The 18958-nt window shown below is 40.8% G+C and overlaps 1 protein-coding gene across 5 annotated transcripts in view; it reads left to right on the forward strand.

The window, feature by feature from the left end:
- The first annotated feature begins 2990 nt into the window (after positions 1–2990).
- LOC110095812 overlaps positions 2991–18958 on the forward strand; it is a 38510-nt gene continuing 22542 nt past the window's right edge. Inside the window, exons 1-3 of one of the 5 annotated variants that reach the window (XM_020821506.2) lie at positions 2991–3132; positions 3218–3408; positions 11612–11692. In XM_020821506.2, coding sequence (XP_020677165.1) covers positions 3042–3132; positions 3218–3408; positions 11612–11692 — 363 coding nt within the window. In that variant the 5' untranslated portion in view covers positions 2991–3041. Of the gene's footprint in view, positions 3145–3217; positions 3409–11611; positions 11693–18958 lie in introns of all 5 variants that reach the window. The other 4 variants (XM_020821512.2, XM_020821511.2, XM_020821510.2 and 1 more) reach the window with 4 other exon arrangements.

Below are 18958 nucleotides of genomic sequence, written 5' to 3' on the forward strand. Positions count from 1 at the left end.
ATAATGGTGTATGCTAGCTCGGTGACCATACACACACTCAGGGGGAGTGAGATTGAGTCAAAACCAGATGTTCAAATTTTAAACTAATTGTATTGTAAGATTTATATCATATTATATGATCAGCTCATCTAACTAATCATACTGGACGATTTAGATCATCCAAGATGATCCGTTATGATAATGAACTGAGTCGCCAATCACAATTTATATAATATTTTGAATTTCATATTTTATTCTAATCGTCCAAGATAATGTACATCATACTAGACGATCTATAAAAATCATGCCTAGATTGATCCTGAGATTAAGGTACTATTTATGGTTAATTTATTTAATTTGATCGTCTAAAATGATAAGTAAAGATCATACTAGATGACCCAAGAGGTACATGGGACGATACTTGATTGTCTCAGATGACATACCATACATTTTCTTCTAATCATTTAAGACAATCCTTAATATTGTACTGGACGATCTATATAAATTTGATTTGATCATACTGGACTATTTGGAGATCGTCCAAAACTATCAGATCAAATTCTGCATATCGTACTGGACGATCCTATGATTGTACAAGTAGATATTTAGAGCTAGAATTGAGTTTCTAGTATTTTTCAAGTTCTGCACATTGTATTGGCCGATCTTACGATCGTACTGTATGATCTTTGATGCCAAAATTGAGTTTCTAAGATTTTTCTAAGCCCTCAATTTAAGTTTTCTCCAAAGACATTATTAGTGTCTTTGACATGCATTGAGTCTCTGTTCTTCTGGAGAAAACTTGAAGAGAGGCCTTAAAAAGGAGAGAGGAAATGGTGGAATTTGAAAGGGAGAAGATCTTTGTGGGTTTCAAGGGAGTGTGGAGGGAGTTTCACATGGTTGCTCCGAAAAGCTTGCATCTTAGTACCATCAGATTCAAAGTTTATCTTGAGAAAAGTTTTGGGAAGAAGAAGATATCTTTAGTGTTAAAGGATTCGGCTACTCCGCCATACAGGGGAAGTGAAAGCGATTCAAGGTTCTCTTCTTGTGAAAGGAATTATGGTTATATGCCATATCTTGGAGGGTGAAAAAGAATTATAATCCTTTAACGCACCGAGTTGGTGGAAGAGATTTTGTTAGGGTTTCTCCTCCTAGTTATTGGGGCTAAAGGAGTGTCACTAAATGTTTAGTGCAATATCTGGAGTGGGTAACTCCGAGGAGTGGACGTAGGTCAGGTTGACAGAACCACTATAAATCTATGATATGTTTGTTCTTGATTTTATTTTTTGCACTTTATTTTTTGCATTTATTTTTGTGATAACTGCATGGTTGAAAATCTCAGATTTTTTGTTATTGTAAAACTATTTTGCTTTCGCATCAAGTGATAAAATTATCTATTTTCAGATATTAAAAAAGTTTTAAAAATGGAGATTTTTTTTGTGTTTAAAGAAGTCTTAAAATCACTAATTCGCCCCCTCTTAGTTAGTCTCAGGACTAGTTCTTTAGGGTTTAATAACTCTCACGAACTTTCATAGATGCTTATCCAAAAATTATAAATATACTCTCTTTCTCCACTTGAAAGAGACTTGGAGATGAAATTGGATAACTCTTATATATTTGAAGTAGTCTAGAGCTCATTTGATGTTTAATTTTTACGACCACATTCACAATTTCTATTATCCAACTATATTCAACCTACTGATGTTGCATATTCACAATGTGATGGCTATCATTTGACCACAGTCACCCATCTACTATCGTCTGACTACCATCATCAAATAATCACCATCCGACTATCACAGTTTAATTTTTTTCTCTTAACCATAACAACTCAATTGCGTGCCATTGGTCATAATTATCATCCACCATTTTTTCTGTAGCATTTACTACTACATCAATAGAAGATCTGTACTTTATAACATTGTCTTTGATAGAGGAGAATTACAAGTTATTATAATCTTTATTTATATATTGGATCATTCATATAAGTCAAGCCCTATGATTTTTTTTCTTGCCAAAATTTTCACATTAAAATTTTGACGCGCCATATATTTATTTTATTGTTCTGTGTGCGGGATATTCATGTAAAGTTAAGATGTTAAATATTACTCTATTATTATGAGCTTTCTAGCACATAAGCATATTAATTTATTCTATTTTTGTGAAATTTTACTTTATATTCCTACATATTTAGATAAATATATCCACTAATTATTTTCTTGAGAAAATACATCATTTTAGATAAAGTTAATGCTCTAGTATTTGACAACTACTTGTTAAAGTATGTTAAAAAATAAATTAGTTTGAACATATTCAAATTTGAATATTGGTTTGAACGATGGTTCGAGCCTTTGCTAAAACTTTGTTGTTCTTCATCGGTCATGAGATTCTATCCTTGATGAGCTCTATTGTGTAAACTCATCGTCTTCTTCCCCAATGAACTCATCATATGTCGTGATCTTGTGATACTTTTTCCCAATAGGGTTTGCATGAGAACTCCTATTCTCCTCACACATAGTCACTCCATTCATTGCCTTTCCCAACGATCTTCATCATGCTGTTGGTATTGTGGTTCCTTCTCAATGAGTATTGGTGTCCAAATTCTTCTCCTCGCAAGCACGTTTTGCCATTGTTGCCTTCCCCATTGAGCTCCTTCACACACCTTGAGTCCACAATGCTTTCCTAATCAACCTCCATCACTCAGGATGTCTTTCCAAACAATCCATCACCCAAACCCTTCCCAACAAGGTTTGAAGTTTCTTGCAATGTTTTCCAATCAAGGTTTAAAGGAGGCCAAGAAAATGTTTGAACCCGGATTCAAATCATATTTAAATAAGAATCGAACCAATTTCTTTTGGGACGAGCATCAATACGCAATACATAAATATATCAGGAATAATTTTATTTTAAATAAGCTTTTAGTAATATTTAAAAAAAAATGACTGAGATATCAAAATTCTTAATATTTATATTTTGATGATCTTTACAAATAATAATAATAATAATAAAAATAAATACTATGGTGACCTTTTTCTGGTTGGCCTTTACATCAAGTTACGTAGCGCATGGCTTTGTTGCAGGCAAACTCCAGGTCTTGCATTCGGGCAGGGCCACAGAGAAATCCCACTTGCTCAGCTGGGCTGTCTAGTGGATATCGTTTGTCTCTTAGTAGTTATTTAAACAGACAATTCCGTTCTTCTGGAATTTTGGATTACAAGTTTCTCTTTGCTCTCCTATCCAGGGTTTGGCGGGTGTCATTATACAATCGGATTGATGACGAGGAAGAGGAAATCGGATGCAACGCCTCTCGACGAGGCTGATCGTACGCTTTACTCGACCTTCTGCAGCGCTGCCAACTCGCTTTCTCAACTCTACACCCATGCCATGAATCACCAAAAGGTCGCTTTTCAGGCCGGTGAGCGCCAGGCTCTGGTTCGTCCCTACCTCTCCTTTCTTTCTTTCCTTTGATGCTTTAATCGATCTATGAACATTTCCTTGAAATTTTGTAAATTTCAACTGCTGGTAGTTAGAACCGATGTAGTTCTTTTAAATACCTAACTTGCATGTTATTTTTTAATAGTATTTTGTAATAGAGGAGAACTCCATCCTTTAATTGTTGAAATAGGCACGTAATGTATGTTGATTCTTGAAGAGGTATCCCTTTAACCCATTTCGTTCAAATAATTATGCAACTGCTTAGATTTAACTCTTCCTTTTGGACTGCAGGGGACAGTTCATAGATCTTTTATTCCTTTTTTATGTTCGTGTTTGCTTATCTGCCACTTTTGCTTAAGCGTTCAATATTCATCTGTGCGGCATGAGTAGTTATATAATCTGAAACTTTCTTTGACTTTGGATGAAGCACTTTAGTTTGTAGAATGCCCTAATACTGAAGATAAGCATTGTTGTCTAATACGTGTTGCCCGTTTTTCACGTATTGATGGAGGCTTGTATACTATATATCCGTTGGTCTTTCTATTGTTTTTGAATGCAATATTGTGCTTTTGGTATGCTGATTGTGGTGATTCTTAATTGATGAGATTTCAAAATCATCTTCGATTTTCTCATATAATTCAGCTTAAGGTAATTCTAACATTTAAGGATTGTGGCATGGACATGTTTGCTGCGAACCTGTTATTGTACATAATAATGATCCATGCTTCAATTTCCACCTTACCCTAGTTTACACTTGATATCATTTCAAATCTTTTGAGATGGAATGAGGTCTGTATCATTGTTGTTTTAATCATGTCTTCATCAAGCATATTTCATTTATGACTGGCATATTTTAAGGTAAATATTTAAATCAATAATTCCAGGGAAAAATATAGAGCTCACAATAACCATAGTGTATATGAAGACAAGCTTGCATTATTCACTGTCGTAATTGAGCGATATCAGAGCTGATATTCTTCTAACATTTGCTTATTTCAACAACAACAACAACAGCATCATCAAGCCTTTGTCCCACTATGCGGGGTCGGCTACATGAATCCTTTTTCTCCATTGTGTCTTGTTAAAAGTCAAATTCTCATTTAAATCTAATAAAGAAAGATCATTTCTACTTCATGACATGTTCAATCTCTTTAAAACTCTCCTATATATTCTCTCACATGCCTCATAACTTCTTAGGGATTCAACTTCCTAATAAATATAAGATTTCCTAGTTAAAAGATTAATACAGGGGGATAATTTTCTATTATGAGAAGTTGGATTAAAAATATCACAACTCCTTAACTACTGCATAAAACCATAACTAGTTTCCTAAAATCCTAAACTTTGATCTATAGTTTCTCATCCTTTTCGTCTAAGAAATATTTTCCCTTTCATAGCTAAAGAAGTTTTTGCATCAAATTTGTCTAAATCCTGAATTTCCTTTTCACTACTACTCACATAACCCCTCTACTGCCACTCTATGATGACACCTATTAAGTTGCTACCTTCACCATCAAGATCCTATATACCTTTATTAGTCTCCACATCTTTATTAAGAATTTTATTCATGCCATAAAGTGTCATTAGATGATGATAATTCTCATATGTTTGATGACAAACTACCAACAAATTGCTAACAAACTGTTAACGAACTAATAAATTGTTAACAAACTTCATGACTTTGGCTAGAATAATCATTGCTAAATAATGAAATCTTAGGAACATATAATAACTCATATTAATGATAAAGTAATAAAAGGGCTCTCTAGTGCAACTATAATATTTAATTTCTTATATACCATGATTTATGTTTCAAAATGTTTTTGTTTTTTTATTTAGTATGTTAACTTCCATATTTGTGTTTCACAATCTGGGAAATGGGCTAGCCTTGGTGGAATTAACAGCAAACCTACATATAGTTTACCCGGACATCTGTTGCAGTAATGATTTAATTAGGAAGCTCAAATTTTAGCAAATCATGAAACAATATTATCTGACATTGTTGCATTAGCTTTTTTTAAGAGATCTGTCTATTGCAATCGAACGGAATTTAGACTCTCAGGGGACTAACAAATCATGTTAAACATAGATTGTTACAAGATTGTTTAGTGAAATTTCTTGTCTTGTTAAAGAAAAACTGCATGAATCCAATGGAATTTAAGCTCCTGGGACTGTTGCTAATCTCAATAAGCACAACATTTAGGAGAAATCTGAATATTGAAAAATTCAGAAATCCTTAAATGTTGAAATCATGACTATTCATGATGTTGATGAATATAGACATTTGCAACAATTAATCAAACCTGACGTGGAAGTCAAAATATTGAAGGGCATAACCCATTCTTAACAGGATAAGCATCATATATATGTTTGACATAAACTATAGCAACAATTAATCAAATATATAGTAGAAGTCAAAATGATGAAGAAACACAACCCATTCTCATTTAGGCTCTCTAGTCTCCAGCAACTCATGTTAAATACATGTTTTTATAAAATTATCTAAAGGAAATCTACTGTAATAGAAAGAAAACTACATGAATCTAACTATGGAAAATGAAATTTAAGCTCTTGGGACTATTTCTAATCTTGATAAACAGAAAACATTTAGGAGAAATCTGCTTGTGGAAAATTTCTGAAATCCTTGCAGGCCTCAAAAGCTGAAATCATGAGTATTCATGATGCTAATTCAATTGAGATATTTGCAACAATTAGTCAAACCTAAAGTGGAAGTAAAAAATATTAAATAACACAACCATTCTCAATAGAATTAACATCAAAGATATTTTTAACATGGAATATAATGAAAATACGGTGCAATTTATAGTTCATTTTATGTTCTTTTGACAAGAACACACTTTTAGATTTTCATTATTATGATGTCTATGATTGATATATTTGTTTCACAACTCTGTCGTCCTCCTCAATTTCCAGTTTCCTAAGAAATGGTGTTTAAAACTAATGATTTGAATTAGATTAAGTGTTGACGAGCAAGCTAGTATTGAAGCTGATGGTTCGAATGTAATGAATTGTTCTGTGTTTATAGTTTCTATTGTTTTTGGTATTGTTATTGGTGCATGAAATTTTATATTATTGAAATATTTTTGTTTGAGAGGCAATGATAGCTAATTTGGAGGACTCTCTCGTATGAGGAAGAGATTGTTGAAAAATGCACTCATTTAAATCATTGCCTTCTTCCTCTCTCTCTCTCTCTCTCTCTCTCTCTCTCTCCAAAGGATTAAGGACCGAGCGGTGGAGGAGTCCGATCGGATGTGTGTGTGCCAAAGGATTAAGGACCGAGCGGTGGAGGAGTCCGATCGGATGTGGAGGTCGGAGAGGCTTCGAACAAGAGTTCCGATCGAAGAAGAGATTGCGGGAGTGGGAAGATTTCGCGTAAGCAGTGGGAGAGCTCGGGATCTAGTGAGCAGCGAGGCCTCATTTGCTCATTATTTAAAGACACGAACAAGGCGACGATCGAGGAGTTGTCGCGGGATTTATGCAGGAAGTGCGCAATATTTTCGGGACATGCCGCAGACGGCGCCGAACAATTGGATTTCGGCCGGTTTCGTGGATACGAGGTTTGATCTGATTTTTTTTGTTTCTTTTGTGCTTTACACAGAGGTCAACATAATCGTAGGCTAGGTATCAGAACTCGGTACCGTTCGGTACTCGGTACTGCTCGGTACTCAGTTCCTCTCTATACCGAGCTGTACCGGAACTCGGTACCGCTCGATAACGGAACTCGGTACTGCTTGGTACCGGAACTAGATACCGCTCGGTAGTGCTTGGTACAGAGGGGTACCCAATGGTACCTAGTGGCACCGAGAAGCTTGAAAAAGCTTTAAAACAATTCTTACTATCAAAATTTGTTCCAAGGGCGCTGCCCCTGACCGGGCAGGTCGAACCCCGCCAGGGGGCAACGCCCCCTTGGACCCTCGGCATAGTCGCAACATATCTACACTTTTACATAAAATTTTTCATGTTTCAAAATTCATGTGGTTTAATTTGTGTCGATTATTCGTAGGATAATGAGCTCTAGTAGTGTAGGAATTGGGTCTGATGATGGTCCATCAGGAATAACTTGTGGTTGCATTGACACTTGCCAAAATATGACCAGGAAATTGTCCTAAGTGACAAACTCGGTAATAACTGAATAATTAGATAACTTAGCTCTTTGAGAGCATCATAGTACTTATCATAAATATATGACATGAATGGAATAAGAATAATAAAATACATCTAAATACTAAAGAACTTGGCTCTTATTTCAAGAACCGAATAATAACATATTGGCAAAACTTAATTCGGTAGATAGGGAACTCGTCGGTAATGACCAAGCAAGTTAGGTTGACCAAACTTTTTACTCTTTGAAATACAATAAGTCTTGGATTCAACAATCCAAAATGAGTGACTCATGCTTAACAAACTTTGCAATCGACAAGTAAGCTCTTTGGATGAAAGATAATCCCTTTTCATGAAGAGAAGCCAGTATGATTGGGACTCGCCATTTAGTGAGTTTCACATGTGATATATAGTTGGTGTGCTGTTGCCTAGGGTGGGCCTCGTCTTACGCCAAACTTTTAGTATTTACGGGGGCAACCACATAGTCTTTTTTATTGCGGGAGTGGGCCTATAGGGCTAGACTAATGAATGATTTTTTCCTACAAGTAGTGAGGTGAGTTATTATGAAGTACTAATTTCTAAATGTTAATTACTACATTCGACAAGTGTATAACAGTATAAAAATGATTTTTTCTTTCTTCTTTTTCCCTCTCTCTCTCTCTCTCTCTCTCTCTCTTTAAAGAAGATTTTAAGAAGCAATCTCATTATCTCTTCACCAAATTTCTGTGCAATTTGTTAGGGTGACACGACAAGAAATAGAGAGCTGACTTCATTGGGAAGATATTTTTTTTTCTCTTGGGTTTTTTGGCTCTCTCGCAGGCCTTTATGTTTGAGGGTCTCAACTCGCCTATAAGAAGTAGTCTGAATTGCTCTTTAACTTGAACTTTGATAAGAACTTTGTAGGTTTCTATCTCAGTCATTCAGCTTCAGATATTTTATGCCCAAGTCATTTATGCTCAAAGATTTAATCTAGGTTTCATTGTACTCACCAATGAAAACGAGCTGACCAGCTTGTGGCTTGGCGTATGAGAATTAGTTTCTTAATTCCTAATCACTCAACTCGCTTACGTGAGTTCCTCCAGCATTTGATCTGGCATTCATTGTGGCTGGGTGAGCACATAACTTAGGCTTGGGGTGGCATGTGAGTTCCTTGTCCATTTTCTTTTCTATAAGGGGTGAGTTCTCCGTGCATTATTCTTGTTTGGGGTATGTTTGTAATTGCAAACTCACTTGCTTAGTAACTCGTTGATGTAGAGATTATGAGAAAAATATAAATATAAAATGCAAAAATAAAAAAAAAGTCTTTATTATTAGTGTTTTCATATTGTTGGATGCAGTTGAAACTCCCTCAAGGTTTTAGGAGTTTTACGTCATCAACATTTCACTTTCTTTGCACCTTCTTTCCCGAGTGAGTCTATGGCTGGTATACTCCTAGGCTAAGTTGCCTTTAAATGATGTAATGACCTTCCCAAGTCGACCGTAGTTTGCCCAATATTGAATGGCATGCGATTGCATCTAATTTTTTAGAACTGTTACCTCAGTGGAAAGACTTCTTCTTGGCATGAGTATTGTAATACTTGACCATCCTCATCTTTTCTTCTTCCTGTCTTAACATGAGCTATGCTTGGAGCTCCTCCAAATGGACAAGTACCATCTCCAAGCTTTTTTGGTTCCTCTCCTCCACTCGCCAAAGTCACATTCATTGAAGTTGGCATCGGCCACCACTCCTAGATAATGTATGTCCATACGAAGCTCTTAATAATAGTAGAGGTCATCTTGGCTAGTGCCTTAGCTTTTATCCATTTGGTAAAGTTGGTAATCACCAACAATATGAATTTAGTTTGGCTGATGGATGATGGGGAAGGTCCTAAAAGGTCAATTCTCAACACGTTGAATAGCCATAGACTGCTAATTGGCTAAAATTTATGGGACGGTTGTAGCTGAATTGGGGCGAATTTCTAGCATTAGGGGCATCTACATTATCCTTACAACATAAATGCACTCGCTTCCTACTTTTAGGTTTCAGAGCTCCACCAAAAGGTACCGATAACTTTAAAACTCCATTCAGCTACAACCCTCGTGATTTAGTATTGGCCAGCAGATTCAACCACACCTATTCACCCTCAAGCTCTCGGCACCATGGGATTATGAGTAGTCATTCTTCAAGCCCGTCAAGATGTAACACGTGTTCGAGGCATTTTATATGGAGAGTCATATCTTATGTATTTTTTATTTCTTCATTGATGTAGTCTTTCCCTCAATCCTTAGATACTTGTAAATAAAGGGTAAAGAGGAGTATTTTGGATCTTTTGTCATCTTTTGATGTTTGTGGTATAGATATTTGAGCTAGTGGATTACTTTCTATAGAGTTTTCTCATCACTTTCTCTTCATTCTCACATAGGTTCTCATTTGTATCCTTAGGGCTCACATGTTGGTAAGGTTGAATATCATCTACGGACAAACATGGCGAAAACATCTGATCTTTGAAGACATTGTCTATATGTCTGCCCTTCATTCTTTGATCCAAACGGCATCACCTTATAACAGTATGAGTCTTTCCCTAAAATGAAGGTCTTCTCACAGTGGCCCATATTTCATGATTGTCAGTGAACACATCCAAGAAGCTCATCACTGAGAAACCAGCTGTCCAGTCGACCAATGAGTTTATCTCAGGGAGCGGGTAGCCATTTTTTGGGCATGTTTAGTTGAGGTTAGTGAAGTCAACACACATTCTCTCTTTATAATCGCCTTTTGCACCATTACTATATTAGAGATCCAATCAGGATATTGAACTTCTCTAATTAAGTCAACATCAAGCAACTTCTTCACTACTTGTTTTATAGGCAATCTTAGTGGGATATGACCTGAGAACTTGTAGTGAGAATTTAAAGAGAAGGGTAAATTTCCTTGGAAAATGTTTTATTAGCTTAAGTTTCTCTTTATTCATTGCCAAAAATAAAAAAATATTACTGTTCACACTTTATTTATACGGATCCTAGAGTTGTAGGAAAGAATGCATTGAATAGAAATAGAATGCACAACATTAAATAGCCCCTAGTACAGTCTGTCTTGAACACGTATCAGGCTCTGATAGGCCTAATGAATGGTTGTCTTTAACTTTTACCCCTCTGTCTTGAGGTGAATCCCCTTATGCTGAGTGGCCATGGGTAAGTGCATTTGGTTGAGTCTGCTGACAAGGGTTGAGTTAAGAAGATTGTAGCTGATGAGTCCTTTGAAGTCAGTCGTGACTTTTTTGTTAGAGTCCCAGGATTGCTTTTATGTGGGAGGCGAGTCTATTCAATTTGCGGTGTAGTCTACTTTATAGTTAGCTAAGTGTGGTGAGGCGAGCTGGAACCCTCTTAAGAGAAGGTCCTTCCTCATAGCTTGACAAGTGATCGTCATTATGGCACTCTGCCCTAGTTGATTGCGAATGGATTTGGCCAGTGGTTCTCACTGGTTGGCCAATCTTGATTTGAGTGGTTCGTGTGAATTGCTGGCTTTCTTGTTGGAGGCGACTTCTATTTTATCGAATTGGGTGTTGGTGACATTTTGGCGAGTCTTCATTATTGAGGTCCATGAGATATGAATTCACCTATTATGACCTTCTAGCTATGTATTAAATACTTGAAAAGGTATATGTGAGTGTACAATTCTTATATTCTCCACAAATATAAAGAGAATTGAGTTCTTAGTATTTTTTTAGTGACATTTATCAATACGCCCATGTTTTAGGATTGATGGCTTGTTAACCATTACTATATTAGGCTTAATTTGGCAAATAGGTGTTCCACCCGAAACTGCCCTCTAATTTTTATTAACTAGGATAGTGTGTGTAGGCACCTTGTGGTCATGGTTTGTTCTTTCTTGTTACAAGCCTATACCAAATCTCAACCTCATCATTTCAATGCCTTATTTCTTTCATGCGAGACATCTGCAGTCTGTAGTAGGATGCTACAAGCAGAGCCCTTGCAAATTATTTGTCTCTGAACTTCTCCTTGCTTTTCTATTTTGTTTTTTTTTTATCGAGTCAATTTTATTAGTATTTCAATGTTTTCTTTAACAAGTTACCTACTGCAGGAAAAACTCTATCAATGGATCATAAAAAAAGATGAGGAAGGTTCGAGGGTGACAGCTGCTGATATAGTTGCACATATTGAGGTTTTTCCAACGACTTTTTCTTATGTGATTTCATCTTGATTGCCTCTCTAGCAAAGCAAGATATATGCCAGCTAGCTCAGGATTATGTGTTTGAATGCTTTTGGCTTTCATTTGATGCGCTTAGCAGCCATTTCTGATGTGATAATGAAGGATACCAACTCTTATTTGATAACGAAGGATAATGTTCTGCTTTGTCCGTCATATGGATGTTGTCTTGCATTTGATTTGAAGCATTTGCTTCAGACATGGTCAGGAATTTCTTTCTTCGCTTGTTACAACAATGCTCATGCATTGTCTTCTATCCTTTTTGTTGTATATGTTTATGCAATTGTGGAAGCCTGTCCAATATCATGGCCATCGTGGCTTTTCAAATATTTGCAGGTGTGAGCATTGTGTACCATTAATTTGCTTCCATCTCAGACATTACAAAAAATTTTACCTTGTATCTTTGCCTTATATTTTTCCGTATAATGAATCGGTAGAGTCTGCACAGTGCACCAATTGTCAATGCTAGATGCATAGTATCAAATGAAAATCCCCAATCATAGAATTTTATATATACCCCTCCATTCAAGTCCTTATATATAGACGTCCCTCTTTCCATTTTGACATGTGCAATCAAGTTGAATGTTCCTTTTTCTTATATTTTTATTAATTTGCATCGTGCATGTGATGCAGCTTTTCAATTCTCAGATTTAACTTCTCTAAATTGATTCTTCTGGATTGCATTATATATTTAAACAACAGTACTGTGTTACTGTTGCATAATTAACCAATGGAGCTATGAAAGTTGTAAATCGATTTCAAAGCATAATTGTTGCGTCCTGGAATATTCGCGGCGGTAGAGAAATATATGGTTTAACGTCTTAGCATTGTACGAAGATCCAGCACACAAGCAGATAAGAGAGAGGGTGAAACATTCATAAGAGACACTAGAGTTTTTACGTGGAAAACCCCTGAAAAAGGGAAAAAACCATGGGGCCTGGCCCAGCTTGAATGAATCCACTAGTATTGCAGTCGATTACAAATGAGGCCATTCCTTTGGAGAAGGCCTTGTATTGATGTAGCAAATATACATCATATATATTGCATTACATGGTAGGAGTTATATATACATGCTTGTTTGGTCGGAAGGACCGTAGTCAGCAGGAGACCGAGGTTAGAAAGACCGTTGTTTGTTAATAGAGGTCGGAAGGACCATAGTAGGCGACGGAGGTCGGAAGGACCGTAGTCGGCAGGAGACCGGGATCATAAAGACTGTTGTCTGTTGATGGAGGTCGGACGGTTCATAGTAGGCGACGGAGGTCAGAAGGACCGTAGTCGGCAGGAGATTGGGGTCGGAAAGACCGTTGTCCTGTGATGGAGGTCGGAGTGACCATAGTAGGCGACGGAGGTCGGGTGGACCGTAGTCGGCAGGAGACCGGGGTCAGAAAGATCGTTGTCCTGTGATGGAGGTCGGAGTGACCGTAGTATGCGACGGAGATCAAGTGGACCGTAGTTGGCAGGAGACAAGGGTCTGAAAGACCGTTGTTGGCAGGAGACCTGGATCTGAAAGACCATTGTCTTGTGATGGAAGTCGGAGTGACCGTAATAGGCGGCGAAGGTCAGAGGACCGTAGTCGACAGGAGATTGTGGTCAGAAAGACCGTTGTCCTGTGATGGAGGTCGGAGTGACCGTAGTAGGCGACGGAGGTCGGGTGGACCGTAGTCGACAGGAGATTGTGGTCTGAAAGACCGTTGTCCTGTGATGGAGGTCAGAGTGACCGTAATAGGCGACGGAGGTCGGAGGGACCGTAGTCGGCAGTATTCTGGGAGAAATGTGGGCATCAGGTGATGGTCTGGTGGAGCTCAAGGCCTCAAGTAGTGGTCCGGCGGAAGTCTGGGCCTCATGTGATGTTCCGGCGGAGCAACGGCGTTAGGCGGTGGTCCAGCGGAGGTGAGGGCCTCAGGTGGTTGTCTGGCGGAGAAACGACGTCAGGCGATGATTCGGCGGAGATGAGGGCCTCAAGTGGTGGTCCGGTGGAGGTGAGGGCCTCAAGTGATGGTTCGGCGGAGCAACAGCGTCAGGCGGTTGTCCAGCGGAAGTGAGGGCCTCAGGTGGTTGTCCGGCGGAGGTGAGGGCCTTAAGTGGTGGTACGGCGGAAGTTTGGGCCTCATGTGATGTTCTGGCGGAGCAACGGCGTTAGGCGGTGGTCCGGTGGAGATGAGGGCTTCAAGTGGTGGTCCGGCGAAGGTGAGGGCCTCAAGTGGTGGTCCGGCGGAGCAACGACGTCAGGTGGTGGTCCGGTGGAGATGAGGGGCTCAAGTGGTGGTCCGGCGGAGGTGAGGGCCTGAAGTGGTGGTCCGGCGGAGCAACGGCGTCAGGCGGTGGTCCGACGGAGCAACGACGTCAGGTGGTGGTCCGGCGGAAGTCCGGCGGTGGTCGAGGAGGCAAGGAAGCAAGAGCGATCTCCGATCTCTCTCTCTTTTCCTTAGGCTTCCCCCCTCTTTTCAAGAGGAGAGGGAGCTCTATTTATAGATTTCTGGAGTGGCATGCCCCGTAAATAGGTGAGAGATCAAGGGTAAATGATGAGTGGTTGGATGAACGGCCGATATTGAACCCCTTGATCATGGACCGTTTGTAAGGCATTTGGAGGCCTTAGAGATGTCGGAATTCGGCGATCTTGGGCTCGTTGGATTCGTCTCGTCGAGCCGTTCGATTAGAGTATAAGCTCGTTAAAATCGGAGACCGTTTGGTATCTCAAATTGAGGTTGAATTCTTCCACAGCGCTTAGGGTCCCATGATTGCGGACCCATTTGGGCGATTCGAGTTGAATTTTGTGTCGTTGGGTTCGCATTCCGGAGACGCTCAGTTTCGACTGTAAGTTTGGCTGTAATCGGAGTTTCAGATGGTCTCCGAATTAGTTTTTGAAGTTCAACTTTATTTTGCATCGAGATTCGTGCGGATATAGATAATTTTTTGGACGACGTATCAGTTGCCCCCTTATTTTCGGACTTTGACGCTCCAGAAATTCGAAAATATATGTGTTTGACCTTCATATTGACCGAGTCGCAAGAAAAGTTTAATGTTCCAGAAATTAAATTCTTGCTCAAACATTGATCATAGAGGTCCTGTTGAAGTCCCGAAAGTGTCAAAATTGAGATCCGGAATGTCGAAAAACATGTCCCGGAGACCCAAAAAATGTCGCATTGGGCGTCCGGGCTCGAAACAGAGCCAGTCAGTGTAGACGGCCGAACTGGCGGCCGCCGTCTGGCTGCAGCGCTGCCGCCGGGCGCTGAAACACGCGCGCCGTTTGGCGCACGGGTTAAGGCAGCCGGTTTTACCGGTGCCAAGTTTAAGCGGTTTTTTTTTTTTTTTTTAAGAACCGCATTTAGGCGGTTTCTTAAACCCGCACGGTGGGTGGTTGGCTGAAACCGCCCACCATAACTATTATTTTTTTTTTGCTGTGGAGGTTTTTTTTTTTTTTTGGAAAAGGGAGAGAGAGAGAAAGTGGGAGAGGGAAGAGCGAGAGAGGGGAGAGGGGAAATTTTTTATTTTTAATTTTTCTCTCCATAACTTCCTCTCTAGCTATAAATAGACCCCTTCATATGGGCCTTAATCCTTGCACCCTTCCCTTTCCCCTCTTCTCTCAGTAGAGGCCTTCCCCTGCCCTTGGACAATTTCATTGTCCAATGCAGGTGCCCCTCTTTGCGAGAAGATCGCTTCTCTCCTTCTCTCTTCGTAGAGGCTTCCTCTGCCTTGGACATTCCATTGTCCAATCAGCAGGGTCCCTCCTTGAGTTGAAGAGACCCTTTTTTCTTCCTCCTCCTCAAGCTGAGGCCTTCCCCTGGTCTTGTGCAGGCGGTATCCCTTGTGCAATTCTAGGGCACCTCACTGAGTTGAAGATACCCTTTTTTCTTTCTCCTTCTCCTAAAGGTGAGGCTTTCCCCTGGTCTTGTGCAGACGATATCCCTTGTGCAATTCTAGGGCCCCTCACTGAGTTGAAGAGACCCTTTTTTCTTGTGAGAGATCCCACAACCAAGAGAGATTCGTAGTTGGTTCACACCGGAGGTCGGGGAGAACCATAGTTGGAGAAGAAGGTCATAAGGACAGTATTTGGCAGAGGAAGTTGCAAGGACCGTTGTCGGCGAAGGAGGTAGTAAGGATCATAGTCGTCGACGTAGATTGGAATAACGGTTGTCGATGAGCGAAGGAGATTGGAAGTCCGATGACGGGCGTAAGTCTAACGACGGGCGTAAGTCTGGTGTCGGGTATATGTCAGACCAAAGTTCGCCTACAGGCAGTAGTTCATCGACAGATAGTAGTCCGACGGAAGACAGAAGTCCGATGTTGGGTAGAAGCACTGAATCGGGTAGAAGACCGATGAAAGTCCTTCGATAGGCAGTAATCCGTCGACAGGTAGTAGTCCGACGACAGACAGAAGTCTGACGTCAGGTAGAAGCACTGAATCGGGTAAAAGACCAATGAAAGTCCATTGACGGGTAATAGTCTGTCGACAAGTAGTAGTCCGACGGTAGGCAAAAGTCCAACATCGGGTAGAAGCACTGAGTCGGGTAGAAGGCCGACGAAAGTCCATCGACGGGCAGTAGTCCGTTGATAGGTAGTAGTACGATGGCAGACAGAAGTCTGATGTCAGGTAGAGGTGCTGAATCGGGTAGAAGACCGATGAAAGTCCTTCGACATATAGTAGTCCGTTGACAGGTAGTAGTCCGACGGCAGACAAAAGTCCGACGTCAGGTAGAAGCACTGAATCGGGTAAAAGACCGATGAAAGTCCATCGACGGGTAAAAGTATGACGACGGTTAGTAGTCCGACGACACACAGAAGTTCGACGCCGGGTAGAAGACCGACGAAAGTCTATCGACGGGCAGAAGTCCGACGACGAGTAGAAGTCCGATGGCAAGTAGAAGTCCGACGACAGGGAGAAGTCCGACGTCGGGTAGAAGTACAACGTCGGGTAGAAGATCGACGAAAGTCCATTGAGGGGTAGAAGTCCAATGATGGGAGGAAGCTCTGCGTCTAGCAGAATCCCAACGAAAGTCCAACGACAGGGAGAATTCTGGCATCGTGTAGAAGTCCAATGACGGGAGAAAGCTCTGCGTCAAGCAGAAGTCTGATAAAATGTATGCTAGATAGAATTCCGGCAACAGAAAGAAGCTTGACGTTGGACAAAAGTCTGACAACGTGCTGAAACCCGATAAAAGTTTGACGACGGGCAGAAGTCCGACGTCGGGCAGAAGTATGGCCTTGGGCAGAAGACCGATGAAAATCCATCGACGGGCAGTAGTCCGTTGACAGGTAGAAGTTCGCTGATGAGCAGAAGTCCAACAACAGGGAGAAGTCCGACGCCGCGTAGAAGTACTTTCGGGTAGAAGACCGATGAAAATTCGTCAACGAGCAGAAGTCCGACGACGAGTAGAAGTCCGCTGACTAGCAGAAGTCCGACGACGGGGAGAAGTCCAGCGTTGAGTAGAAGTACTGTCGGGTAGAAGACCGACGAAAGTTCTTCGACGAGCAGAAGTCCGACGACAGGTATTAGTCTAATGGTAGGAAGAAGTCCGGCGTCGGGTATTAGTCCGTCGAAAGTCCTGCAAGGCAAAAGTTCAGTGACAGGAGGAAATTCAACATTAGGTATAAATTTAACTTTGAGCAGAAGTCCGATGGAAGTCCATTGATGACATTCTGGTGACGTTAACCAAGGATGTATAATCTATCCGAGGTTGTTTGTCAGAGCCTTTGCTCGATAATATTAACCGATATTGGATCCACCAATGATGTAGGACCTATCCAAGGTTATATATCAGAGCATTTCCCCGATGACGTTAACCTGTATGGAAAAGATCGAGATAATCCACCAAGGATGTAGGACCTTTCCGAAGTTGTATGTCAGAGCCTTTGCTCGGCGACGTTAACCTGTGTGGAAGAGGTCGGGAGAATCCACCAAGGATGTAAGACCTTTCCGAGGTTGTATGTCGGAGCCTTTGCTCGACGACGTTAACCTGTGTGAAAGAGGTTGGGAGAATCCACAAAAGATGTAAGACTTTTCCGAGGTTGTATGTCGGAGCCTTTGCTCGACGACGTTAACTTGTATGGAAGAGGTCGAGAGAATCCACCAAGGATGTAAGACCTTTTCGAGGTTGTATGTCGGAGCCTTTGCTCGACGACGTTAACCTGTGTGGAAGAGGTCGAAAGAATCCACCTGATAAAGTTTCAAAAGGATGTATATCTTTTTTCTGGGGAGAAGAAAAGAGGAATTAAAAGATGAATGAAGACTGGAGAGCTCAAAGGCCTCAGTAGTAAAAGTAACCGGAAACCGAAGTCGGCCTCATAGTGATTATCCCGGCATGAGCACGATGATTAGAGCGAGAAGAATGGTAACGAGTGGAGGTGAGGGCCAGCAAGGTGTTGTCTGGGGAGAACAGGAATCAAGGAGCGATGAAGATAAAAAGTCGGAAAACGGAAAGATAAAGGCATACAATGAGAATAGGTACCGGTGGAGGTATGGAGGCTCAAGTGATGTATCGGAAACGGCAAGGAATAAAAGCAGTCAGAGCGTGAAATACAAGGTCAAGAGGAGTGAGGGCACAAAAGTGGTAAAATGTCGAGGCGAGGTGAGCAAGGCTTAAGTGGTGGTGCCGAGGGAAGTCTGGGCTATGGATGTTCTAGGGGAGGAACAGCTTTAAGGAACGGAAACAATAGGTCAGGATGAGAAGATGAGGGCCTCAAAGTGGATGGTCAGCGGGAAAGGTGAGGGACAACAAATGGTGAGTCCGAGCGAGAGCAAAGGACGTCAGGTGTGGTACCGGTGAGAAGAGGGGCATCAAGTGGACTGTACACGAGGAGTGAGGAGTAAACAAGTAGTGGATTAAACGCGGAGCAACAGAGCATCAGAGCTAATGGTACCGATGGAGCAACGATAGCATAGGTGGTAAAAAAAAGGTGAAAAAATCCGGAAAAAAAAAAAAACACAAAAAAAAAACGGTGGTCTTGATTTTGGAGGCAAGAAGCAAGAGCGATCTCCGATCTCTCTCTCTTTCCTTAGGCTTTCCCCCCTCTTTTCAAGAGGAGAGCGGAGCTCTATTATATAGATTTCTGGAGTGGCAATGCCCGTATAAAGGTGAGAGATAAGGGTAAATGGCAGATGGTTGCAATGATACGGCCATATTGAACCCACATCATGTACGCGTTTAGTAAGGCATTTGAGGCCTTAGAGATGTTAGGATTCGCGATCTTGGGCTCGTTGGATTCGTCCGTCGGCCGACGATA

Source organism: Dendrobium catenatum, unplaced genomic scaffold (assembly GCF_001605985.2).
Source record: "Dendrobium catenatum unplaced genomic scaffold, ASM160598v2 original_scaffold_202637, whole genome shotgun sequence".
NCBI classification, from domain to species: domain Eukaryota; kingdom Viridiplantae; phylum Streptophyta; class Magnoliopsida; order Asparagales; family Orchidaceae; genus Dendrobium; species Dendrobium catenatum.